At 40.6% G+C, this 27985-nt stretch overlaps 2 protein-coding genes across 6 annotated transcripts in view; one reads left to right on the forward strand and one right to left on the reverse strand.

The window, feature by feature from the left end:
- MIPOL1 (mirror-image polydactyly 1) overlaps positions 1–10906 on the reverse strand; it is a 189875-nt gene extending 178969 nt beyond the window's left edge. For 2 of the 3 annotated variants that reach the window (XM_032112210.1, XM_032112213.1), the window contains exon 1: positions 10864–10906. The gene's annotated coding sequence lies outside the window, so the exon portion shown is untranslated. Of the gene's footprint in view, positions 1–10370; positions 10624–10863 lie in introns of those variants that run through there. The other variant, XM_032112211.1, reaches the window with a different exon arrangement.
- Positions 10907–13006: 2100 nt separating this feature from the next.
- The window catches only part of SLC25A21 (solute carrier family 25 member 21), a 237452-nt gene continuing 222473 nt past the window's right edge, over positions 13007–27985 (forward strand). Inside the window, exon 1 of one of the 3 annotated variants that reach the window (XM_032112696.1) lies at positions 13007–13231. In XM_032112696.1, coding sequence (XP_031968587.1) covers positions 13165–13231 — 67 coding nt within the window. In that variant the 5' untranslated portion in view covers positions 13007–13164. The remainder of the gene's footprint in view (positions 13232–27985) is intronic. The other 2 variants (XM_032112698.1, XM_032112697.1) reach the window with 2 other exon arrangements.

Below are 27985 nucleotides of genomic sequence, written 5' to 3' on the forward strand. Positions count from 1 at the left end.
TTTGCATAAATTTTCATTGTTTTTAGTTTTGATCGTTTGTTCTTCTTTCCTTTTCCTTCGCTTATTAAACTGTCTTTGTCTCGGAACATGAGTTTTCTTCCACTGTCCTTATTTTCTTCATCAGCCTGCTGGGCGGAGCAGCAAGCGAGCAGCTGTGCAGGCATTTAACTGCTGGCTGGGGTCAACCCCACACTTGACTCTTTATTCCCTCCCTTCAAAGCACAAGGATGTTTATAGTTGTGATTTGTGTCCCTTTTTTAAAAATGCAGTGAAACACTAACAAGTTGGAATACTGTCTAGAGCTTCCTCTCTAGACTGCAACAAATAACTGGGTTTGAATGACTGGAGTGCTGTACTAGTTTGCTACCATGAACCACAGAATGGTTTGGGCTGGAAGGGACCTTGAAGATCACCTGTTTTCAACCCCCTACCATGGGCAGGGAAACCTTCCATTAGACCAGGTTGCTCAAAGCCCCATCCAAGTATGCGCCATGTGAAAGAAAAATCATCATTTCATTTTTGCAAACCATAAGCAAAAGTGAACACTAATCATTAAAACAAATAAAGCAAACAAAATTATACTATTTCAGAAGATTTCTAACAGAGTAGTTTATTTTTAACAAATGCTTTCACAATCTCACTTTTAAGTCCATTCCCTAACATCTGAATGCCAGTTTAACACACATAAGGAACAGCAGGTAGAAACACATTTCCAAAGATTATTTCAGATTGCAATTTAGGCCAGTATTCATACAGTCATCAGACAAATCTGCAGGCTTTGAGAATGACTTAATTTTTCTTTTGAGATATAAGGTACAGTACAGGAGTGTTACTGCACAGAAATATTAGTCAGAGCAAAAACACCAGGGACCCACACCCTTCCCATTGTTTTGAAATGTAAACATTAAGACACTTGGAATTTCAAATAAAAAAATGCAGGGCATATGTTATAGAAATGGCGTACCTGTTACAATCACAGAATAATACTAATCTCTCAGATATTTCAAGCATAGCCTTATTGGCACAAACCCAGCAAAAACTTACACAGCAGTAACAAAACCTTACTACCTATTATCTCTCAAATACTTCCCTCCTTTCTATCTTTAAAATTAAGAACTGCATTTCAAATTTTCAAATAAAATTAGCATCTTGCTATTTAAGAACTGTTCTCACACTAGAGTAACTTGTTGATATACAAAACTTCATCAGGTAAACTGATTTCTAAAGAAAGTTGCAAAAAACTTGGATATTTTTCACAGTTCTACAAGTGGCCGACACAAATGTCAACAAACCCAGTCCACTGTATCATTTAGTTGAGCCACGTAACACAGCTCTGGGCTGCGGGTGCGGACACATACCATGCAAAACAGGCAATGCTCAAGATTAGCTACTGCTGATTTTGGATTTCTGAACTGCTCTATTCAACAATTTTCTACACTCAAAAATATGGTTAAAAAAAAAAATCCACAGTTAGTATATATGAGAAACAAAAATACAAAACTAAATCCCAACACTTGTATTTTAATCTGCTTTGCAAATTTCTTAAGAGCTTCCCATAGGCCCTGTTTTCGATGGTTTCAACCAAGATTTGCCTAAGGACAGGCAGCTGACTCAGAAATTAACTGAAAAAACGTGGCAAGCCACATGGGCTCTAGTCCCTGCAGCACTCTGGAACAGATCAGGGTATTTCACCTGATCACCTGCCCATCATGAACACCACAAAATTGTCCCTAAGCATCTCAGCACACAGTCACTGCCTTGACTTGCACAGATAATAGCAGACATTTAATTTTAAACCCACGTTCATTTAGATGAATAAAACATCACAGATACACGCTCAAGAAGCCACTCCCGCCTGGTGCTCAGGTTAGAGAGGCTGGAGGTTCGCTCACGAGCCTGCTCAAGGCCGGCTGCTGGCACAGGGCTCCATCTACCGGTGTGCGACCCTGCACACCTATGGGAAGAGCTGGTGGGGGAAAAAATAAATTAAAATCTCAACAGCTGTTTCAAATCTCTGTTTGCTAATGAGATATTCAGAAGACATAACATGAGACTATTCAGAAAACACTACTCTTTCAGAAGAAATCAATCAACAACTACATGCACTCACATGCTAGCTTGAAACTGTTGTACATGTATGAAATCTTTGATTATCCTTTAACATTTGTAAAATATGTCTCAAAAACTGTTCTAAAGAAGCACCATTTTCTACAAGATGTAGCATATGACTACACTCTCCCAATGCAGATGTAAAGCTTTATTGTTCCTTCTTAATGCAAGCAAATAAGCAAATACATAACTCTCAAAAATTACTGAAAACTGCATAATATTGGCACAATTTAAGGCGATAGAGGTGGTCTTTTTCTTTAAAAAAGAGAACTCCTCAAACATGCATAACCAAAGTTTCAGAAGGAGACTGCTATCAGTATTCATCAAGGCTATTTCTGCACAGTGTGACCTGTACTATGTCTCACTTTAAAGATTAATTTGACTACTGCTGTAACATGCAGCATTTCTCAAATTGAGCCATTTAAACCTTGTCTTAATAATCCCACTGTGCCTTCAGCTCATGTCTGGGAGTGAAAAAGAGCAGTATCTTTCCCTCCCCAGCGCCCTTCGTGCCCATCAGCCAAGGTTATTGAGCTCTGGCTGCAGAAGAGCAGACTAAACAGAAAGCAGCAGAAGCAGTGCTATGCCTTCTGTGCAGCACTTCAGGAGATGCCCAAGCTTGCCAAGGGCCAACAGCTGGCTGACCAGCCAGCCCAATTCTGTTCTCCAAGGCATGGCTAGCAAGATCAGCAGCTAACTTACGACATGGTGCAAGAAAAGAGACAATGCAAGAAATGGACAGTGAGATCCACAACTCCACCCCACTTCTTTTCTTTAAACATCCTGCCTCACACTCAAACACCATGTTGAAGGCAGCTGAGCAGGGCTCAGAACAGGGTAAGGGAATCCTTGAAAAACCCACATCCCTCACACAGTACCTAAATACAGGAAAAGATATGACTAATTTAGTCAGGAACACCTGAAAACAACCAACAGATGGTCACAGCAAGAAGGCAGGAATGGAGCAGAGACCAGTAAAATTGAGGCTCTATGTATTATCCTATAAGGCAAGAACTGGTGAACAAGTGCATCAGGGAATTCACATAGCTCCTCCTGTGGCTCAGTTTTCCCAATGTAGCTTGTTCCCTATAAATTACACTTTAAGAGACTAATAGAAAAGAACATCCTACAATAAACTTTACACAGCACCACAAAATGAGAATAGAATACTGTCTTTTTTCTTTTATTTTAACTGTAAGGAAAAGCAAATTTTAAAGCTTGAAAGTGGCTTTTTACTTGCTAAATTTGAATTTTAATCAAAATGCATTTTAGAATAAAACTGAGCAGAACTATTGGGTTGCTGATGTCTCTTTAAGGAACAATGATATCAATGCAGGCTACACTTGAGAAGGATATAGGTGTGGAACTACATCCTTTTTCATCATACAGTCAGGTGCAAAGGGAAAAGTTAAACTTCAAGATTCCTGTGGTTTAATGAAAATAAATACCATTACAAACAGATCCAAGAACACAGACGCATTAAATACTGTTTGTTTTCCTTCAGATATAGATCATGGGAATGGAGATATTTAACTACTTCAAGACTAATTTTTATTTCGTTTTAAGCTGTTTACACCGTCAGCAATCTCCGGGTATCATGACAACTAGCAGAAGAAAAAAAAATAGAAAAAAGTGGGAAAAAGCAAACCAGCATCTGTGAAAACAGTTTTCAATTGGTATCTAAGTATTTGATTGGCCTACTTTGATTACACTGAGCAACTGAATGTCTATCATAGTTCTGTATCACTCATCTAGTAATATTTGTAATAAAGAAATTCAAAGTAAGAACACATTTCTGTAGCCCTACAAAAAGAGCTACAAAAATTTCAGTAAATCTTAAAATGGTGGTGGGTGTTTCACAGTGCCAATTTCCTTATTACAAGACAGGTATCAAGCAGCAAACTGGTCACAGTGCTCAGGTCAAATCTCAGACAAGGAAAACCACATCCTAACACTCTGCCATAATAGCAAATGGAAAAACTGCCTGTGTCTGTGCACACACAAAAAACACACTCTAGAAATACACGATGAAAAATACTGCTTTGTTTCTCATGCTTGTGTCTAAAAATTTACATAGCCAATTTAACTCATTCCCACCCACTAATCACCTAATGCCACAAAATTCCTAGAGAAGCTGAAATTTTATTTACTTGAATGTGAATAACAAGAACACATTGAGAAACAGCATCTTAAAGCAAGTCCAACTGTAGATCACAGAAATTTTAAGAACAGTATTTAAGAAAAGTCAGTTGTGACTTTCTAAAGGTAATACTAATAAATTTATTAATCTATTCTACAGATACCGATGATTTTATTATATCAATACCACTAATGATATTATAGCATGGGTATAATTTAGGCAACTACAACAAGCGTAAATTATAACACCTGACACAACACTGCATCAGATATGTATCTTCCCATTTCACCATAAAATCTCTCTCAAACAGCACTAATTTTTACAAAGAAAAGTATAACTATGTATCATATTATTACAGAGAGCAATAAATGCTTAAAAAAAGAATACAATCATTTTCACATAACTTCTTTCAATAGCATTAAAGACACCATTGAAATGTCTTAGCTTTTCTCATTATGCTCAGTCAGTGTTCTCAGATCTCTTAATGCACTCAGCTGCAAGCTGAGATGCTATTTTTCTTGGTAACTAGGTTAATCTTTTTGGCAGTCAATTCCTAAAATGAAGTTAAATCTATAATAAATAGAAATAAACCAACAAAAACATAGTACAAACTGATATTTTCTTTCCTATCAAATGCAGTAGGCAAGCAGTAAGAATGGTTCCACTTCCTCACCTGTTGAAACATCAGAATTAACAAGGAGAGGGGGTCAAACATATACATTTGGAAACCGTGCAATGAAAGAAAGCTAAAGCAGACCTGATTAATCCCAAGGGAAACAAGTCAAGAACATCTTAAAAAAAAAGATGTAATACAAAGATTTAAATATATTTAACTTTATGCATTAAAAACTGAAACAATGAAAAATGTACTTTAAATTGTGTAATCATTCTACAAAAAAGAAATATTTTAATACTTTTCATTTCTATACACCTTAACTGCCATGCCTCGGAAAGCCCTACGCCCTTTTCACCAAGCTGACCTAAGCTCAGGATCATTCTTTTGTTAAACTGGCAACTAAGAACATTTTCAAGTTCTAGTCCCACCAGGGGCAATTCATAAAATGCCCACCCATGAAACAATTCTTCAGCACTGAACAGTCCCTTTACAACTGGACATTTTTATTTACAAGTACAAGTCAACTTGTAAATTGGCTTAAATAAATTACTACCATAAATTAAAAATGCAGTCTGGTACACCAGTTTTTGATCCCATATTAAATTCCCTCACAGTGGAGCATCACAGCATCTTCAGAACAGTTTTGATTCAAACACAACGCTGTTCCCATTCCACAAATCCTGATAAAAACTACCACCCCCTCCCTACAAAGACCTAATCAATAACCAAGCATTTTAATCCTCCTTTGTCCTCTGTACTACATTACTGAACCAGATTAGATTTTTCTAATTTATTTCACACTTAACATTTAAATTAGTGCATAGCTAGTCAGAATATTACTATTTAAATGAACGTATAACTTAAAGATCAAATTCTGTCTTCAACAGATTTACATAAAAGGACAGAAAGGATAACATTTGTCTACCAGCATGTTATGTGGATCTCCTTAACTCAATTTATTACGGACTTCATGGTGCAAAAATTAATGCCCTCCAGGAGCTGAACTCATTACCAACTATTTCTTCCAAACCCACAGTGTAATCCTATGCTTCTGTGACCAATGGGAGTTTGCCATTCACTTAAAGGGAAGTTGGATCTGTTCCTGTGTTTGCTACTCTATCAAGAGATAGATACTGAACAAAATGATACCACAGCCACTGTCTTGACTTTTTTTGTATTACATAACAGATACTATGAACCAGTTCCATGTACTTTAGTCCCTGCTAAAAATAAAACAAACATATTGATGATCATTTTAACTACACATGAAGTCAACAATAGGATCACAAACGTTTTTTCAACGTGAATTTCCAGAATATATTTCAGCAACTATAATGGCAACCAGCCTGTAGTGGAGTGGACCCTACTCAGCCCTTCAATGCCCTCCCTACTCCAGAACCCACAGGAGCATTCCTGCAAGTCATCTGGTGCACGTACAGTACACCCAAGTCACAACACACACACAAACAGCCTCCCACCAGCCACCTGACCCAATAAACTCCTTGTACGTGCCTATTTGAGAAAAGCACAGGTAAACAAAACAAAAGCTAACAAGCAAACAAAAAAGGGAAGAAAATAAGCTGTACACATACTCTGGTGGCCAAAGTGAAGTTCACCATAGGCCACAGGTACCACAGCTCTAACTTTCAAAACAACAAATGCTTTCAGAATAATTAATTGAACCACTGAGTTTTAATTCCCCTGAAAAGCAGGAAACAAATATTTCAATGCCTTTGGCAAGGCTCAGCCAAGTGTAACGGTGCACAGTAAATACAATAACCTTTTTTCATGTTTAGATGTTCAATAAAATAGAGTAAACACTTAAACATACTGCATTGTGATAGGCATTCAATTTAAATGATCATGTCTTGTACTTAGGATGGATCAGCAATGCCTGTTTCACACTTCATAGAAAAAGTTTCAAGAAATTTAATTTATTTTAGAGAACTGTAACCTACATGGGAACATTTCAAAAAATATTATTTGATTCATTGATACTATGAAAACCAAAGATCAATCCCAGCAATATCTCATGTTGTGGTGGGCTGTCTCTGACTGGAATCCAGGTGCCCACCAAAGCTACTCTATCACTTCCTCCTCAGCTGGACAGGGGAAAGAAAAATATAACAAAAGACTCACTCACCAATCATCATCATGAGCAAAACAGACTTGACTCAGGGAAATACCAAACTTTAAAACACCTTCCTCTCGCTTCTTCCTGGGCTTAACTTTACTCTGTTTTCTCTACCTCCTCTCCACCACAGAGAAGAGGGACAGAAACAGGGTTTACAGCCTGTTCATCACACATTGTCTCTGCTGCTCATTCCTCCACAAGCTCCTCCGGCATGGGTCTCCCATGGGCTCCCTGCAGCCAGCAAATCTGCTCTAGCATGGGCTCCTCTCTACAGGTCCACAGGACCTGCCAGGAGCCTGGTACAGCACAGGCTTCCCATAGGGTCACAGCCTCCTTTGGGCACATCCGTCTGCTCCAGCGTGGGGTCCTCCGTGGGCTGCATGTGGATATCTGTACCACCATGGGTGTCCATGTGATGCCAGGGCACACCATGGTCTTCACCACAGGCTGCAGGGGAATCTCTTCTCTGATGGCTGGAGCACCTCCTCCCTCTCCTTCATCACTGATCTTGGTGTCTGCACAGTTGTTTCTCTCACACATTCTAACTTCTCTCTCCAGCTGCAAGTGAGAATTCCCACTGCCCCCGCTTTCTTAACTCTGTTATCCCAGAGGTGCTACTGCCACTGTTGACAGGGTCAGCCTTGGCCAGCAGTGGATCCATCTTGAAGCTGGCTGGCATTGGCTCTGTCAGACATGAGGGAAGCTTCTAGCAGCTTCTCACAGAAGACCCTCTGCAGCTCCCTTGCTAAAGAACCTTACCACCTAAAGTCAATACACATTTAACTATTTTCAAAACTCTAACATATAATACTCTTTAGTATACCAGAGGCCACCACTCTGCAGAAACTCTCAGTTTGCATTTTAACCTGTCCCTAAAAGACAAAGGTCCACATCAAGAATCATCATGGAAAACAGAAGCCTGCTGTTATGAAGCTAGCAGGAAGCTTCCTCACAAAACTAGCAGGGAGCATGCCAAGTACCCTGTCACTTAAAAAACTGGTGGCTGAAAGCAGCAGAGATTTATCTTAACAGCTGAGCATTGACACTGGTTCTTTCCATAGCTGTATCTGTTCCACAAATAAAGATTCAATACTATTTCTCTTACTCCTTCAAAACCATTTTCCTTTCAAAGGAAAAGGAAAACGGCAGCAATCATACTTACAGGAATATCTGTCAGTTGCAACATTAGCCTGTAGTTAAATCTGTCAATAGTCAGCTGCCCAGAAGGGTTGTTTGTTTCAAAGGTAAATTTCAAAACATTGATTACCCACACAGGATAACAGGTGTAAAAGTGAAAAGAAGCCTCTGCATTGATTTGGATGACCTGCACTAAAGTGAGCCTCAAGTCAGATCACCAATTCATAGCTTAAAACAATTTCACTATGGCATTTCACTGCCATCAACTGCAGCATCTACTCTGCCCTATGTTTAGCAGACTAAAAATAGGTAGCATAAAGATACATTAGGATATCTCCCAAGTTCATGACTAATTTTACACAAAACTGTGATCTATAGGCAGGATGCTCTTCCTCTTCAGCTCGCGTGTATATTCTTGCTTTAAATTCTAATGAATAATTTGTTGTTTCTTTCCACAGAGAACTATCAAACAGCTATTTTCTCTTCTCCCCTAACCCCTTCCAGCAAGATCTGAAAACTCCCTTACTTTTTTACTAACCTAGGCACTCTCAGAAACTAAAACCCTCACAAACTGCAAAAAGCTACATGTGGGCCATGTGGCATCAGCACCATACTCCTATTTGTGCCAATAATACAATGTGTTGGATTTGTCTTGCTGCAAAAGAAATACTAAGCCTGAAACAAAACCTTGTTTTGCTTCTTACTGGTCAGGGAGAGTTTAACACCATTATAATGCATTTCTAATTTAGCATCATCTAGAATGACTTCCAACAAGCAGGGAGATAGATTAACAGAATGCGAAGAAAAGTAACATTTCCTTTTCCAAAACAGGCAAACTAGTAACTAAAAGAGAAATTAAGTAAATCCAGAAACAAAGCAAACAAACAAAAAGGCAAGAAGTCTGATTAGTTATCATGTGAAAACTGGGGAAGAGATTTTAAAAATTTAATTTGTCACCCACTAGTGTTGGGCAGTAGTCCCCATTACAAACAGTAATGGGAATCATCCTCTAAAAAACTTGCAGTATCACTGCAAGAAAACTTGTAATACCTACAGAAACTAGTAGCAGCAACTGTCCCTACCTTCTTAAATCCTATTCATGATTTCACCTCCCAGTCTCTCTCTTCACTTTCCATACTGCAGCCAGAACTGCAGTAACTTCTTAGCTGGACAGGCAAGACAAGTTTATCACTTTCAAGATCCTGAAATCAGTGCTAATCCCTTTACCAGTGACAAGGCAGAAGAGCTCATAGCCATCAAATTGATGGCACCTCACTGGTGTACACAGCTCTGTCTCACATGGCTTAAGAACCTTGTCATGAATGACAACATTCTGGACACTAAACAGCAAAATAAAGCAAAACAGAACCACCATGTAAGTAGCATGCATAACTGGCATGACAGTTTTAACTCTTGTTAAACCTCACAAGATTTATAAGTTAGTGCCATAACATATTGAAATAAACAAATAATCTGAACCAAGTGGTTTCAAGTTAAACCAGAGTTGTACATTCCTATAGCAGAACTGGTCAAGTATGGATGCTCAAGGACAGGTACAAGAACAAGGCAAGCACATCACTGCACTTCCCTAAAACCCACAGATCCTAGAACCTCCAATATTGCAGCTCTGAGATCTTCTGAGCCAGAAGCACATTGCTGTGGTTAACCAATTTCCTTTCCACAGCTAAAGCAGCACTGCAATTTAAGACTGTTCTAACTGTAGTTAGAGCTTGCTGGAATATTCAAAGGTCAGGACGGTGCTGCAGAGCACTCTGAATTCCCGAACTCGGGCTGAACAAACTCCTAAAAGTAAACTAGCTCCAATCACCTCAACCCCCTGAAGTAATACGTAGACCCAGCTGTGGTTGTTCCACAGTCAAACATCGGAGGGTGTGTTGTCTCAGGTAAAATAGTCCTTTGGGTGCATTTACAGAATGTTTTTCTCCCAAACTGTTCACACGGAAAAACCATAGCTTTTTTCCTCAAAAGAAACATAATCAAGAATTCTGACTAGCAAGAATTACAATAGGAGCTGAGGTATACAACTCATTGGGATTTCCTAAGCAGCTTTTCTTAAGTCATAAATATTAAAAAAAAAAAGGCACAAACTTTATTTGGCATGTTCTTCTGGTGCGGTTCCCCTCCCCCCCCCCTTTTTTTTTTTAATGTATTATTACAGTGCTGAATAGCTTCCACAGTTTGTTCCCATCTGACATTAAAGATCCAGCACCGACCTCCTGAATTTGTTCGGGGCAGGTTTCATCTCGGACTGCTCCGGCTCCCTTCCCAGCGCTGCCCCCCGCTCGGAGGCGGCAGCCCGTCCATCCCTTCCCTCCCCCCTAAGCCGACAGCCTCTGGGACTCCAAATCGCGCATCCCCGCTTGGGAAACTTGCTTCACCCTATCTCCAGAGGCGGAGCGGACGGTAAGTCGGGCAAGCCGGGGTCGCCCGGCGGCCACGGGGAGGTAACATTAACCCAGCCAAGGGGCTGTCACGGCACACGCAGCCGGCCAGCGGCGCAAGGGCCCGGCGGCGGCGCGGCCCCTGGGGTGGAGGAGGCCGGGCAGGGCCGCTTGCCCGCGGGGAGGCGCTGGGGGCAGAGCGGCCCGACCTAACACCGCCTCGGCGGGACGCGCCGCCGCCGCCGAGCCCCGCCGCAGAGGATGGGGCGAGTTCCAACCCGAGCGCCGCGGGGCGGCCCCAGCCCCGGCCCCGCCGCCCCGTTACCTGCGCGCTCCGGCCCCGCCGCCGCCTCCGCAACAAAGCCGCGGGCGGGCGGGGGGAGGGGCGCGCGCGCGCCCGCCGCCCTCGGGAGCGCGCAGCGGCGGGGCCGCGGCCCGGGGGCGGAGCGAGGCGGCGGGGCCGGGCGCGGGGGGTGGTGCTGCCCTGCGGGCGGCAGAGGCGGCGCGGCGGGGCCGGGCGGGGAGCGGGGGTCGAGGGGCTGGTTCGGGGAATCTCTCCTGCCCATCCTGCCCCCGCACAGCCAGTTGTGGTTTCCTTCTCGGGGTGTTAGCTCTGGGGTGCTGCCCAGGATGGACGGAATTCCCTACGAAGAGACGCAGTAACCACAAATGGAGAGACAGACCCTACCAGGGATATTGAGGAAAAGAATGGAGTGGCGCTCACGTACTGGTTTGAGAAGAGACCATATGGAAATAGGATTAAACCTAGAAGTGCTCTAGGAAACCTGCACAGTGGGAAGGTTGCCCTTTGAGGGGGAGGAGGGTGGAAGATAAGGGATATGTGCCATATATAAAAGAGACTTCCATTTGGGGAATTGAATTAAGGTGCATAGATTCAGAGTTTGAATACTGTGAAACAAACTTGATAGTTTCCTAACAAGAGCAGAGGTTGTTTCGGTTTTTTAAGGAGCAGGTGTTATGCTACTGTAATTTACATGCACTCTGACCATTATTTTTCAGTTTCTTCATGTAAACCTTCTCTTTGATGCAGGGACACCTTCTGCAGAAAACAAATCTATCTGACCAGTTTCTGCACCCTCTGATCAACTCCAAGTTCTCTTTGCTGTGGAAATACTGCAGCAAAGTCCACCTTAATACTAGATTTGCTATTTGTACCCAAGGGAACATTGCATAGGGAGGACTACATCTCCGGAATAAAAAAGTAGTGATGCTTCAACATCTGCTTTTTGATGATAAGGAACACTGGAGACTCGATCATCCAGGAGTATTTATTGAGCAGCAGACTCAAGGAGCCAAACCAAGGGAACTAAGGCAAATGCTAATGAAACATTGAAGTTGAGATTTTAATTACTCAAAGGTCAGTACATTCGAGGTTTATTAATTTAAGGGAGCTATTCTGTATTCCCACAGCAATCTGCATTCAGCTCCTACATAGATCAAAAATTCATGTTATTGTTTATTTGTTGATGCATTCAAATTCTATAACTGAATGCTATACCTGACTATTATTCCCTTTTGCAATTAGCGTCTTGGTCTTTTAACACTTTATTAACACTTCTCTGTATATTTCCTATGTTCCCATCCTTTTCAGTAGCAATAAACCCGTTGTTTTACTCTAATCGTTGTTCTACATTACAAAAGGCTACATTTCTTTCAAGCTTGGAACCTCTGTTCAGTTAGCAACATTTGTTGCTAAACTATCACAAAACACTGGCAGGCACTGCGCAAACTAATGTATCAGAATACCCCTATGAGTTCTCTTGCCCTTCAATGATGCTGCCTCTGGGATGAGCCCATGCTGTCCCCAACGTTGCACTCTGGCATCTTCTGGAAAAGCAGAGATTGGCCTCGCCGAAAGCAGTGCTGGGGGCTGTCGGCAATGGCGCTATATCCCAGCACTTCATGCCCGTGCCCTGTCACCGTTTTGTTTACTAAGATGGGCCAAGAGGTCCGTGTAACACATGTAATAGTTACTCTCCAAATGACAAAATACTCGTGTCCTTTGAACATCGAGGTGCTGGAACCAACCTTTAGACTAAAGGTTTTGAAAGGACAGTAGGCTTCAAAACAAACCAGCCTGTGAGCCGAGCGGCACCACCGACCCTTCCTAGAAGTTGAGCCGCAGAGGATGTGCGGGTGTTAGCTGCGTCCCAGCAGCGGTGGGGAGCAGGACTGCCAGTGTGCACTGTATGGCACCAGCCCCGAGGCGCGAGTGTACGGCCCGAGCCTGAGCAGGCGACCGGCTGCTGCCAGAGCCTCGCTCCCCGCCCCAGCCTGGGCTATCTCAGCGCCGGCCGTCCCGGCTCTGACCTAAGAGACAGAGGCCGCCGCTTTCCCGGCTGGAAGCGATCGCCCGTAGCTGCGAGCCCGTGCCCTGCCCGGGGCCGCCCTCTGCCCGAGGCCGGCTGCCAAAGGCGGCCGCGGGGCCGCGCAGCCCGGCGCCCCCGCCCCCGGCGTTCGCGGCCCCCCCTGCCGCCGGCAGATAACCGCGGCTCCGCGGGCCCCCCCGGCTCTTCCCCACCCGCCCAGCGCGGACTCGGCCCCGGCTCGACAGCCGCTCTCCAGGCGCCAGCTGCCTCTCGTCGCCGCCGCGGCTCGGGCAAGGATGGCTCGCCAGCCCCGGGGCTTTCTGCAGGAGGCCTCTCACCAAGTCGTCGCCGGAGGCTCGGCGGGTGAGTAGGCGCGTTCCTCCTGGGCGGGAAGGGTCTGCCGGTCCCCTGCCGGCGCTCCGCCAACTTGAGACGCAAGCGGCCGGGCCGCCTCCCCCTCTCCGCGCTGCTCAGGCGGCGGGGAACGAACCGGCTCAGCGGCGGCTCCTCCCCCGCCGGGCGGGCCCCGGAGGCGACCCAAGCCCGGGGGTCCCGGGGACAACTTCTGTAACGGTGCTTGGCCCGCCGGTGGGGCAGGGCGGTGAAGGGGCGCTCCGTGGCTCCGCGGTGTATCTGCGCCACACACGCCCTGCAGCCCCTCGGGCGATAAGAGTGGCGGGCGGGCCCCTTCAACGGCAGCAGCCGCCGGAGTCCCCGCGCGCGGCTCTGCGGCACAGCCGGCCCGAAGGGCTTGAGCCGCGCCCGGGGGAGTCCACGGCGGGGATCCGCCTCTGGCGCCTGGATGCGGGACAGAAAACGGAGTTGCGCTGCTCAGACGGCTTCCCCGTGGCGCTCTTCGTCGCTGGGTTATAGAGAAACCAATGCAGGGCTGCAGTGGAAATGCGTTTCTGTGGGGCTTTTTAAATACATTTAGGAATGGCGACGTTACTAATTCATTGGTACTCTATTTGTACTGCAAACTACAAATGTCAAAACCGTACACGTCTGTTTAGCAGTGAAAGCATTGCTGGTCAATTTCTTCAGGTTTCTTACCTAAATCCCAATGAAATATTTAAGTCAGCCTGCAGTGTAGGGGATTTTAATACAATATCCTGCTCTTTCAGTGTATATATGTAAATCCTGTTAATATTTCAACTATGTAGTGTGTTTGTAAGTGTTCTTTAGTGTCTCTTCTGAGGTCTAAATGTTGTTTGTCATATTATGTTTTACATGAAAGAGAAAAGCTATATGGTAGTGTTGCTGTGTCTTCTGTAATGCTTCAGTGTAAATATGCACAAGGAGAATTCTCCTCTGGTTGAGACCTGTGTGGCTGTGACACTACATGTGAGCTGGTCTTCCAGTCCCTCTAATTCCCCTGGTACCTTTAAATCCACTTTTATGCATTCCTGCCACCAACACATTTGAGCACTGTCTTTTCATGCTAGTGACTCTGTATGCTCTTTGTTTTCAGCCTTCTCCTTTGACAGAGAGAGATGTCATAGCAGAAGAGGAGAAGTCTGCTGTCCCAGTGTATTGTATGACTGCTGTCCCAGTGTATTGTATGACTGCTGTCCCAGCCCTTCCAGTGTATTGTATGGTGTTTATGAAGCTTTTCTGCAGCCTTGGAAATTCTAAAGCTTTTTTAGATTCTGCTTGGTACCACCCCCGTCTTCCTATAGGAGAGAATGGAAAGTTTTAATCTGTCCTAAACTGTTGAAAGCCCTTCATACCTGGAGGGATACTGAGGTGTTTTGCCACCAGATGTTTTGCAAGATGACAGATTTATCTGCCCTTAGCAGTTGGCCTATGCCTTAGTTATTCAGATTGATCTAATGCACTATCTTACCATCCTCTGGCAGGAGCCTGTTTTTGTTACAGGCTCTCTTTGTTTGTAGAACAGACTGTCTAACACACCAGAAAGAAAATTGTGATTTAGATGAATGAAAAGTTTTACGGAAAGACTAGGATTGGAAAAATAGTGTGTTTGATGGTAGTGTAGAGAAAAGACAGCATGAAAAATATTTGGTAATCTGGTAGGCATAAGTATTAGGGTGAGAGAATTTTCAAGGAGGCAACTATCTGCACACAACACTTTTTTTGAAAAGTATAATGTGAGAGGCCTGTTGTATCTAGTCCAGAGGCATAATGTTAAAGATGCTTGCAACCTTTTGCTTAACCTCCTGTCAGGCAGGCAAGTTCCTTAGCTCCATCACTAGCCTTAAATTTGTGTAGAAATTTCTATTCATTGGTTTTGAAATAAACCAGTAATTACTGTTCTCTTAGTCTGAACAACACTAACGTTGTACCAGGGGATTGTTAGATGTGTGGTTCAAATGGGAGCTCTGGGGTGCATTAGAAGGAAATGGCTGAAAGTTGAGAACTTGCTTGACTGATGCTTAAAATTCAGTGGGGTTTTTTTCCTGCTAATTTATAGAGAAAGTAAAAGGCAAAGGCTGGATCTTTGAGGTCTTCAGTCTAAAAGTTAGATTTCTCAGGCAAGTGTAGATCCAACGTGGGGAAGGTGGAAGCAGAGAGGAAAGGATTGACAGCATGAGTTTTTGATACTGTGCTTAGGATTTCATTCTAGTGAGGGATTTGGTTTCCTTGCCTCAAGTGAGCGCCACAGACATCCTAGAGTGACTTTGCTGTCTGTACCACTACCTGCTATTTAGAAGGAAACAAAACCAACCAACCAAAAAAAACCACCCCCAAAAAACCCAAATCCCCAAACAAACATAAATTATTTTTAGTTAATCTGTTTCTAAGAAAGATACTGTGAATTGGACTCTGTCAAAGCAATTTTAGGAAAGTACTGAGGTGGTTGGGAATGAATGGCACATAGGTGTAATTGAAGGGTCAGAAATATTGTCTCCATAAGTAAAATGAGAGGTTATTTGGTATCTGCATGTCTGATGTAAAAGGATCTGATAAGAAGTAATTCTGCTAGGTCAAGTGGAAAATTATTAGAGATAAGCCTTAGCTGGCAGAACAGGAAGAAAGGGATTTTTTTTATGCTTTATGGAAGATGACAGGACTTGTTCATGGACTTAATAAAGACAGGGGAAGAGAAAGAAAGAAATCAAGCATGACCCCTAGTCTACAGGACTGATAAAATGGAAGATACTGGCATGCTGGAAGAAGGAGAATGGAAAGTATTCAGTGTTTTAAGAGAAAATATATAAACACACTGTTGGCTGTCAAAGGCATTGCTAAGTTAAACTTGAACAGCTCTCTGCTGTAATTGAACTGTAAAAGTCAAGCATGACAGATCTCATGCATACTTTGTCTGTGGCAAGGGGTGCATCTGCTTTCATGTGGCTTGTAATCTGATTTCATGTGAAATGGAAAGCTCTGCTTCCTCAGAGTGAACAAAATTTTAAATATGAACAAAGTCTTACTCAGTCTTGGCTTATGTTACTTCTGCTGGCATTGTTTGTTCCCATCTTTCAGATTCCTCAATGAAGGTTAATAGCATAATTCAAAATACTTGGTTTTGTTTGCTTGCCTGGGTGTATGACAATAGTGAGGAAAAGGCCTTTGATTGAAATGTAATTGGGACACTTCGTTAGTGAGTTCAGGCCCTTCTAGTAAGGGAACTGCAGGCATACTCCTTTCTCTAGTGGTTAATTAGTAAGCTAAGGCATGTGTGGAATTCATAGCAAAAAAATTAAACAGAAGATAAACTCTAAACTGTAAGGATCAGTGTGAAAATAACAACTTGGGAGCCTCTGATTTCCTTGGATTTATAGCAATTCTTCAAAAGGTTATTTGAGAAGTTCAGTCAATGCAGGGTTCAAGTCACAAGAAGAATTGTTTCTCTAAAACACAAACATCAAAAAAATCCTTGTTTCCCCTGCCTGTATGGAAAAGGAAGAAATTAAAGCAGTGTTGCAGACAAAGTCAATGGATATTTCTTTCCTCATGGAGAGGAACTGAATACTGCAAAGTACGTTATGGGATACCCAGATTAATTTGTCAAGACATCCTTGTAACAGAGTGTTGAATCAGTTTGAGTGATGAAGTGCAAATTTCATAAACAATTGCACAGATACCCTTGGCCCAGTAAAGGCAGGATATAGTTACCCTGAAGGTTTTAGGATGCTTCTACTTGATATAGGTGTGTTCTTGTTTTTTAATAACAAAAGACAGCAGATGGAAACAATTAGCTAAAAGCACAGGCAACATAAATAAAATTTAGTTTATATTTAGTTGTATGATCACCTCTCTTTCTTCCATACATGAACAAATAACCTATAAACACTTCAAATTTTGAAGTTAAATTTTTGAAGAATATATTTAATATATGTAGTGATAAATAAGAAGATGACTTGTTTCTCAGATCTGTAGTATTTAACTGATCTTTAAGTAGTTTTTTGCTGAAAATTCCGTGTCACTTTGCCTTATTCCATTTAATAAATGAACATGAACTTCAAAATTAATTACTGTAAAATGAATATGGAAAAGTCAGAACAAAATGATTTTTAAATAAAATAATCACTTCATAGGGATAATTGAGGCTGATCCTTTTTTCCCCCTATTCTTCATCTTTTCATGAAACAGCGGGTTTCTGCCTCTCTGTACTTCTTGGCTTCAATTTTTTTATACTTTTAAAAAAAAATTATTTTAAAGACTTAGGTTTCTAGCTGCATTGAAACCTAATAGGATTTGGGAGTCCAATTCTCTTAAGCTCCTTTAAAAGTCCAAACCTTTTCTCTTGAGAGGTGTTTTATTTCAGGAGTATACAAAGCTGATTAACCTGGATAGCAGCAACTTCTTTGAACCAGATTTATAAGCAGGAAAGCCACTTGTCCAAGTAAGACTGTCAAATGCAAATACAGTATTAAAACCAGTGTTTGGTCTTCCTGTTGCTAGAGGCATTAGGCAGACAAAAATCATTACAAGGTATGCTAGCCAGCATACTCTGTGAAACACCTTAGGTTATTTGGTCCGTATGAATGGGAGAGGGAGCATGATAGATGTACTAGGAAGGGCTTGAAACAGCAGGAAAATGGTCTAATTATTCCCCTCCCCCTCCCCTGTTTTTATTTTTATGGCTGTTTTCTGAGAGTTAAAGTTAGGAGGAGGATTCTGTGTTTTCTTGGGTGCTTTTTTCTTACTTTTAAGCCATGCAATTGGCATTCATGTGTTATTAAAAAAATCAGTTAATGCTCAGAGGTAATTCCAACTAGCTAAGTACTTAGCTACACCTTGTAACTATCTTGACTTCAAACCATAATATTTAAAAGTGATTAAACCTTCCTTTCTCCCTTCCTATTAAGGCTGAAATATCTGAGTCCACAGTACATGCTCAGTGTCTTTCACTGCCTTGATGTGGTGTTTCAGATGTTAGCAAAGTCTTTACATTAAAAAGCTAAGGATGGGAAGCAGTCATAATATTTCAAGGAAACATTCTACAGGTTAAAGTACCGCAAGGGAATGCACTAGCAGCAGCCAATGAAGTCAATTTTCTCTGTTAGTCTGAGAAATTAATAGCATGCCAACCTAGTGTTGGACTTGGAGGTTTGGAGGGGAGTTGCTTGGTTCGCAATATGGTGAGGAGAACTTTGGGTAAGAGAAGACCAAAATAAGGTTAAGTGTATGTAAGCTGAGATATCAGATATCGTGAACCTCCTCCAGTATGCTTGTAGCAATTGGGAGGACGTAGGAACAGTTGGGAAGTTAAGACTCGGAAAGATTTCTATCTGTTTCTGCTCAGACGACCATGCATGCACACACACTGTTTTATGAAACATGCTGGAAAGAAAATGTGAAGTACCTTTGCAAGGTCTGTGTAGCCCCTATTGCTTTCATCATTATACAGTTCAAAGAGGGAGTACAATATTCAGGACAGTTTGACTTCAGTGGGTCTCTGGAAATAAGGAAGAGCCACCAGGGAAGCTCAGAGAAACTGATGCTAGTTTTGAAGTGAGTATGGTCGAATTGTTGGCTTTGGTCTCCTAGGCACTTCAAAACCATGCAATGTGATATTTTTTAACCCAGTAGAATATAGTTCCGTGCTGCAGACCAGTGCAGTGAGCAGCAGCTGAGGGTATGCAGAATGCCATAGAACGAACCAGCTGAAGTTACCTTGTGAACCATGACCAGTGGAAAATTTTCAGAGTATTTTCCCACCTATTATAGCGTTTCAAACTTTAGTTCTGTAACATTTTTCAGTCTCTGAGCCTCTCCTTTTCTACCAGCTGATAATTTTAAAAATACACCCCTGAATCTGCAAGACAGATTGGAGTGTTTGCTTTGCATACTTCTAACTTAATTAAATGTTATTGGGTTGCCACAGAAAACCTTGTTTAATTTTAGTGGAAACTAATGAAATCCTCATGAGCTTTCATACACTTTGCTGAATATGCAATGCTGGCAGCTAGCGAAATTCCTCTAAATTTTCAGACAGTTGAGTAATTTGAAGAAGCAATACCCTTGCAATATAGTTTTAGTTTAAAAGGAGCAAATGAAAATTGCTATGTAGAATCATGGAATCATGAGTGGTTTGGATTGAAAGGGACCTTATAGATCATTTAGGTCGAATCCTCCTGCTGTGGAGAGGGATGCCACTCTCTAGATCAGGTTGCTCAGGGCCCCATCCAGCCTGGCCTTGAACACTCCAGGGCTGGGACATCCAAAACCTCTCTAGGCAACCTGCTCTAGCACTTCAGTGACCTCTGAGTAAAGAATTTCTTCATAACATTTAATCAAAACCTTCCCTCTTTCAGTTTAAAGCTGTTGCTCCTTGCCTTGTCACTATCTGTCCATATAAAAAGTTCCTCTCCCTCTTTTTTATAAGTCCTTTTTTATGGAACTGTCAGGCCACAATAAGGTCTCCCTGGAGCCTTCTCTTCTCCATGCTGAACAATTCCAACTCTCTCAACCTGTCTTTGTAGGAGAGATACTTCACTCACTATCATCTTTGTGGCCTCCTCTGGGCCTGCTGTACAGGTCCATGTCTTTCTTGTGCTGAAGACTCCAGATCTGGATGCAGCAATGCAGGTGAGGTCTCACAAGAGCAGAGTGCAGAATCAGCTCACTCGGCCTGCCCCCACTGCTCTTGATGCAGCCCAGGGTATGATTGGCCCCCTGGATTGTGGGTGCGCATTGCTGGCTCATGTCCAGCTTTTTGTCCACAAGAATCACCAAGTCTTTCTCTGCAAGGCTGCTCTCAATGCCTTCTTGTCCCAGCATCTACTGTGTCTTTCCTTACCTGACTGAAGTGCAGCACCCTGCACTTGGATTTCTTGAACTTCATGAAGTACTTGTAGGCCCCCTTGTCAAATTTGTCATGGATCCCCTGGATGGGATCACATCCTTCTGTTGTGTCAACTGGACCGCTAAACTTCATGTCATCTGCATATGTGCTGATTTCTCATTGTCTGTGTCATTGATGAAGACATTGAAGAGCACTGGTCCCAAGACAGAGCCCTGAGGGATGCCCCACATCACTGGCCTCCACTTAGATATAGAGCCATTGACCTCAATGCTGTCTGTATCCAGAGAGTGTTTAGGGTGAACTGATCTTGTTTGATCAAGTCATTGCAGTGTACTAGCAAGTCATGAACACCCATTTGGAGCTCTTAAATGTGTTTCAAGCTTTGTTTGGGGATTTTCTTTTTTTTTTTTGGTTGCAGTAGCTTTTATATGGGGGTTAAGATATGAAGTAAATTTTACATGTTTATGTAAGAGTGACAGAAACAATCTAAGAATTTTCATAATTTCTAACATGTCATGACACCTGTAGTGTGCTTAGTACTTTCTGTAGAAACTGGGACCCTGAAAAGAAGAATTTTCTGGTCTGTGGACTCAGATATAGGTCATACCAAACTGCTTGTTGAACCTGGGGGTTAAATTTCAGACTTGCTCTGATGCTCGCTGGGTTTGGTTATCCTGCAGCAACCTCATAATTCCCAGTGTGTCTTTGTTCCAAATAGGATACACTGGGAAAAATGAGTAGTTGGTTGAGCTTTATTTAATCTGTCATGTTAGTCATTGGGGACAAAACATTTTGTGCACAGAATCCTCTATGGGTGTAATAAGGCACTTATCCTTCAGATTTTGTATATATAGTAAGCCTGAGGGTTTTAAGAAAGGTTAGAAATTTTCTATTGTTTTTAGAGTAACAAGTTTTTTCTCAAAAAACCTCACCTCTTATCTCTCATCCTCCATACAACTCCAAACCTCTCAAAACGACCAATTTCACATCTAGGAGTAATGAAGTTATTCGCTCTCATTCGTTCTACTGGCCACAAGATGGCAGTGCAATACTACATTAAGATGTTAAATATGCTTTTTCCTGTGCGCCAGAGCCATAAAAGTGTATGTTGGTGCTGTTGCAGATAAGATTAGCATATGAAATTTTGAATGATAATATGCTAAGTAAAAGCTTTAAGATGTCAAATAAATAATGATCAATAAATGCTGATTTCACATGTGTACTGCACAACCAATGGCACTGAATTTGACTTTTATTGCATTAACCACAAAAATTGTAAATGGTGACATTTCACTGGTAAAGGTCAATAGATGGCTGTAAAGCTAAGATACCATATATAAATAAAAAAACTTGGGATAAATTCATGTCCCAGTATAATCAATATGCAAATAGCAGCTGATTTCCACAGTGAGGAATTTGAGTCTTGATTATTTTAATTTTAGCATAGATTTTATGCAATATTGCATAAATGTCATCAAGTTCTCAATGCCAATCTATAACCAAAGTAAAGACTCATGTGTTACATACACACTGCTGTAAGCCTCTGTTAACTTTCTTCAAGTATTTGCAGGCATGAGACCTACAGCAAAGCATAGAAGCTTAAAGATGCACACTTCTACAAAATAAGCTATAAAATTTTGTTGTCAGATTTTAAAGTTAATAATATGGTAGAATAGTATATGTTATACATGTAGGTAGTCAAAATAATTAGTACTGGAACATGCCTGTTGTAAAATTCATAGGCAAAAAATGCTTTGTCTGCAGAGGCAGTTCTGAAGCTGTTCTGTGAGCCAAGATTATATTGGCATAAAGAACAATTTTTCATTACTGTGTATTGTTTCATCAGTTGTGCTTAGTGACTGATGTACATATTCAAATCCATATTAAGTTGTTGTAACACAAAAGTTTATTATGCAATAAGAATAAAATTCTAACATATAGCAACAAAGCATGTCTTTTGATAGCAATAGATGTGTTTTCTGCAGCAGTGTTCTAGAAAAGAAAATGAAAACTGATTCTGGTTATTTCTGTGCATAAAATCTGGCGATTTTGCCTGTTAAGTGATGATATTACCAATTTTCCTATAACTGTAGCTTAGTTTCTGTAACATTACTTTGGGTGTCCTTATACATGTAAACATTCTTTCTTTATGCTTGCTGCTTTTCCATTTCAAGCTAGCAGGGTGGGAGACACTCAAAATCATACTGCTGAGACTGGAGGAACTCATCTGTTATGAGATTGAAATTCTCTCTGAAAAATGATTATATTAATGTTTTCAGACTGGTTTAAGTATTATGATTAGGGTTGATATGAATGAAAAGAGCTAAAAGGGCTAAAGACAAGGGGGAAAAAAACCCCTTTTCAGATAGTGATGTGACTCCTAGAACTTGGAAGTTTTGAAAATCAGTATTTCAACGATGAATAATAGGGATGCCTCTAAGTATTTTCAAGTATCTCAGTCTTGATTATAAAGACCTTAAATCTGTGCTTCTTCAATTGGACTTGAAAAAATACAATTAAATTTTTTCCTCTTAGGGGAGATGAATTTGCTGCCTGTGGAAACCATCACTGGTCCTGCTGTTGGGTAAAATAAATTAATATTGGTTTTTATAATATGAAACTCACTCTCTGATGCCTAATTATTATTTGTGCTAGAAAGTGTTAAATATCAGCCATCTTAAGATAGTATTTTGTTTACTGAAAATCTGTAGGACAGGTCATGTGTTTTGGGTGTGTTGAAAGTAGAGTAGTTACAGGATAAGTACCTGACATTTTTTCTGCAGCGTGTCTTGTCCTGGGGAATCACTACAATTAGATATAATTGCACCAACATCTGAAACAGGTAATTAATGCTTCAGTTGTCTACAGTGGTGGTTTTCTGATGAGAAAATAACTGAGATAATCTGAATGTTGTTGAGAGGTCCCACCCATACAGTGTGGAACGAAACACAGGAATAATTGGCCTTTAGATCTGCTTTTCAGTCATTGAACTCCACTGTTAACAGCTGCTTTTGTTTTCCCTTTGGATCATTCTTAATCCATCAATTTTTGTCAGGAAACACAGTTTATGGGTCATCTTTTAGTCTTTAGTCAACGAATCATTTCCCAGTTCAGTGTGTTAACCTAGTTTCCTGGGCTTTTTACTGTTTTTATTTATACAGAAGCATGCAGATCGCAGGCTGGTGCCCCCAGACGGCAACACTTCCAAAAGCAAAGGAGAGCCTTAGTAGCCCTTTCAGTTTTAGAAAATTCTTTGCACTACTTATTTAACTTCCTCTGAGAGCCAATTCTGAGTGGTTTTCCAATAGGGTTAAGTTTTACATATTTTTCCATTACTAACACTCATTTCTTAATATTTAGTTAGAGGGTTGATTTTCAAAATTAGTGTATATTTTGAATGTGTAGTAAATATCACTCAACTTTGTTTTCTCGGCTGGCTCCAGATAAGATACTGAACTTAGTAAAAAATGAAGGGCATGGTGAAAAAAAAAAAAAAAGGTTCTAACTGCCGTATTCAGACACAGAAACAAAAGTTAACTCTTCATTATGGATTCTATGATATTTGATGTCTCTTCCAGCTTGTGGAGCTATGTGATTAATTTCTGAATTTGAAAGTTTTTTTAAAACCTTGTTTGTTTAAATCTTATCCTCAGTGTTTTGGCACTAAAGCTTGAAATTATGAACTGTAGATGTTTTAAGAACCAAACAGTAAATATGGTGCTCCTCATCTTTAGATGAATATTTGGATCTGAGCCGTGAGGTTATGAATGCTTGAGTTTCGTGATCATACACTGGGGGTTTTTAGGTTGGTTACATGGTTGGTTCTCTACAGGCAGGTTTGCAATGCTGCCTTGCATGTGGTGGTGTACACCTGTGCTTAACATAAGCCATTGCAAGAAGTAGAAAACAAAGTGTCAGGGTGCCTATAGGCTTTTAGAAGAATATATTTTCCAAAACATTGCTGTACTATGGGTGCTGATCAGTGGCAGCACAATCTTGTGTATACCCCTTAATTTTGTCAGAATTGCATAATAGTGCAAGAGTGCTTGCTTTGTTCATGCTGCACATTCAAAACATTGTGTCCAGTGCCCATTTTAAGTGCTTCTGTTATCTTATTCTTGGTAGCCTCTGTTGTCTCTGGGTTGCTATACTAGTTCATCCTGGGATCAGTTCATCACCCAAAAGAGGAGTTATGTAGAGGAATCGGCAATGTTCTGAAAGTAAAAGACTCCTGGAAGAACGTGAGAGCTTTGAGAGTCTTCATAGTTCTGCTCTTTATTCATCTCCAAGTCTCTGGTTATTACAGAGCCAAGGCAATGGGACTTTCCTAAAAGTTCTGTGTTTGCGGACAAGTGCTTCATTCTCTTCTCCTAAATGGGATTAGGGTTCTGGAGGGGGTTGGGGCTGTTGAATTAAGCAGGGAGAGCATGGCTGCCACTTATTTATTATACATCTTGGTAAAAATTTTACAAGGCAAAACTGTAATGCTGACTGGGTAATGAGGCAGTCCTTGCTCGAAATAGTCTTTATTGTGTTTTTTCTAAGCAGTGACGAAAATAAGTATCAAGATGCTACATCCTTTGACTGGCATATTCTTCCTTATTGTGAGATATGATGATGGCCGTCCCAGATGACATAAAGGAAACAGAACATTTTTTTCTGTTGTTTTTTAGCAAACTTTTCTCCTTTCTGCAAAATTTCACTTTTTAATATGATGAGAAATAAAGTTTATTGATTAGGCATTTCTAAAAGGGAGGAAGAAATCATGGAGGCTTTCTGCAGATAGAAACCAATGAATGTTATTAGAGAGTAGACTAAATGGAAAGAAATGTCTTATTTAGAGTATGAAACTCTTCTAAGTTAATGTCCATAAAGTTTAAATTAGTTCAGACTTTTCTTATTAGAATAAATGTTTCCTTTTAAAAAGCATGATAATCATAATCAAGACTAAATTTGTTCTGTTATTTATTTTCAAAATGATTGTACATGTTTAGCAGACTTTTGATTTAAATCCCTAGGGATATATTGGAGACAGATGTTTAGATGACCTAATGTTTAAAGTAAGGTTATATTTGGACACTCGATTAAATTTTCCTTAAAATCTTTCCTTATATGTTAGATTGTGGAGCAGTGCAGAAAGTATTGAAAGATTTATGTTGAAAAGGTACTGCTTTATTTTTAAAGTAGGTTACTAGAGTTCAGTAGATTTTATTTCAGGCAACTGTCAAAAGCAGAAAATGTTTGCATATAAAACAGTATGTTTACAAATGAAAGTATTGTGTCTTGTTGCAGAGCTGAATGGGAAACAGATTTCTTTAAAAGTTCATTGATTTCAAAACCAAATTTACCAGGCCAGTTATAGCTGCCCCCAAAACTTGGTAAAGACTCTGGTAGACCTTAAAATGTAGCATCAGTTGAAGACTGCATGATAGGACATAACAGCTGCAAGTGTTTTACTACTTTCCAGTTTTGAACAAGTAATAGCTTCTCTCAAGATGCACCTAATGTCATAGTGTGGAAAAGTATAAGGGCTTCATATGTGATAGTAAACAACATTTTGAAAAGTCTCAATATTTCATTATCATAATTATCAATATTGACCTATTGAGAAGGTATTGATTTACTGATGAAAACCATGAGTATCTTCAGTCTTTTGAAGTTTATATATACTGGCTTTTATTGTGTTTAGTTAAATAAACAAGTTACTGAGCTGCTGAACTTCTGCCATTTTTAATTGTAACTGAAATATTGTATTAAGAGATGCATTCTTGTCACCAGCAGAATAATTTTCTTTGTGGGCTGATGCAAGTGTTGCACTAAAACACTACTCGGATGCTTAGCACTCCGCCTGCAAAATAACCTCTGGCCAGATCTCGAGAACATTTCTGTGGGACAGCATTTTTTATTATTTTCTGTCATTTGTGATTAGGAAGGCTGATGTGGGCAGCAGAGCTGTAATGTATTTTATGCAGAGTGGACCTCGTTAAGTTTAGGCAGCACATGCAGCACTTTTCTGTAATCTCGTTGAGGTCTGCTGGGTTAGAACTGGAGTAGCCCTCTTCTGGGAAAAACTGAAATTGCAGTATTTGGAGCTTTCATGTAGGAGTGGATGTTGGGTCAACAGTGGCATAAAAATCATGTTTCACAAAGGGAGTGAAAGGAGATCTCATCCTGTTCCTGAAAAAGGAGCTTTCATTCTGTCTTTTTGCTATTAGATGACTGTATATTAGTCATGGCAGTAACTGTTTTGCACAGCATGGATCTAATCAAAATCTAACGAATGAATGTGTAGTACCTATGTGATGCCACTGTAAGAAGAAATTATTTTGCTTTTCTTCCTGAATTAAGATTTGGGATATAGATTGTAACTCTGGAAAATAAATGGAAAAGTATCTTCTTAAGACTCCCAAGAAGCAAAGAGTGGTCACAATATTGGAACAGATAGCCCTTAAACATCTTCTGAAAATGTCACTTGTCAATTGTTGGTGTGAAGATAAGGAGCATATAGAATGAAATTCTAAAAGTTTTGCAGATAAAGCAGTTTTACAGTGTTCTGGTTATATTTGTGTACACACAGATTTTCTAAGTTCAGAAATGTTCTTTAAACGTATTGAAAGAATATTGATCAGTTGATGCATAGCATTGTTAATTGGACTTGTCACTTGCTTAAGTCTTGCAGACCTAGAGTGAACACCTGGAACTGGGCTGAAGTAACTTGGGCAACAACTTTTATGCTTGTTGTGTAGTATAATCTTACCTTTTTTTATGTAATGGCTTTTCCCTTTTTTAATGTATATTTTTCTCAGTGAATGGAAAAAATAATGGCTTTCAGTGAGTGGAACAAATAATGGCTTTCTGTTTGAATACTAATGATCTTCTCATGTAATCTATTATCACTTACATATACAACATTTGACTATTTTTTTTTCTTTAATCTCCTTATGCTCTGCTACTTGAGTATTTTCTCTGAAGACTTCAGTTGGTGTGCTGAGATTTGCAGGAGTGATTAGTTCTCTCTGGTGCCTCAAGACAGACACCTGCAAAGAGAGTAGACAGTTTTATTGGGATGTTATGAAAGTTTTATGCAACTTGTAGAGAAACAGGGAAAAAAACTCCGGGAGCAAGGGGGGCGAGATGGTTTTAATTTCCTTAATGCTTCCTTTTTATTATTATTTTTTATTTTCTCCTTTCCTGTAGTCCCTTGTAGAAGTAGCAGGGACCCTAAAGACTAAATGCTGCTCTGTTACTTGGACTGTTTGCATTCTGTGTGCTGAGTTAGGATAACATCCACTGCAGTCAAGTAGAGATGGTATCACAATCATTACCAGCTCAGTTCTAAACTGGGCTTTTTCTGTTCAGTCTAGATCTTGTTTACATCTAAATCTTTGTTTCCTATGTTTTAGTTATTCTATAATTGCACCTAGAACCTTAATTGCAAAATCTGTGAAGAATTAAAAAACTTAGACAATGTTCTATAAATTCCTTTTCAACAACAGGGCTGAAACCTTATCTACTGCAACTGGAATTAGGGACAGCTTGCCTTGTCTTTGTTTTGACTACAAACTCTATTCTGGTTAAGAGATTAAATTCAGAGAGAGGAATAAATCACTGCATTACATTTTGTATGATGATTGAACTGTTTGTAAAATTTGAACATACTTTATATATTTGGTAATTGTTTTGTAAACATTTCAATGTTCAAGTTTGTGGCATAAATAGTTTTGACTATGGGCAAGATTTGGACTGCTTGCATTCTGTATAAGCAAAATCTGGGTGCCTCTTGCTCACTGAACAATTCAGAACAGATCCAGATGATTTGAGTCCAGGGAAAGAATTTGGATCTTCCTTGGTTTAGCCAAGGAAACCAAGGAACCAAGGAAATTCTCTCTTACAAGAGT

The sequence above is a fragment of the Corvus moneduloides genome, chromosome 6 (genome assembly GCF_009650955.1).
Source record: "Corvus moneduloides isolate bCorMon1 chromosome 6, bCorMon1.pri, whole genome shotgun sequence".
Classification (NCBI taxonomy): Eukaryota; Metazoa; Chordata; class Aves; order Passeriformes; family Corvidae; genus Corvus; species Corvus moneduloides.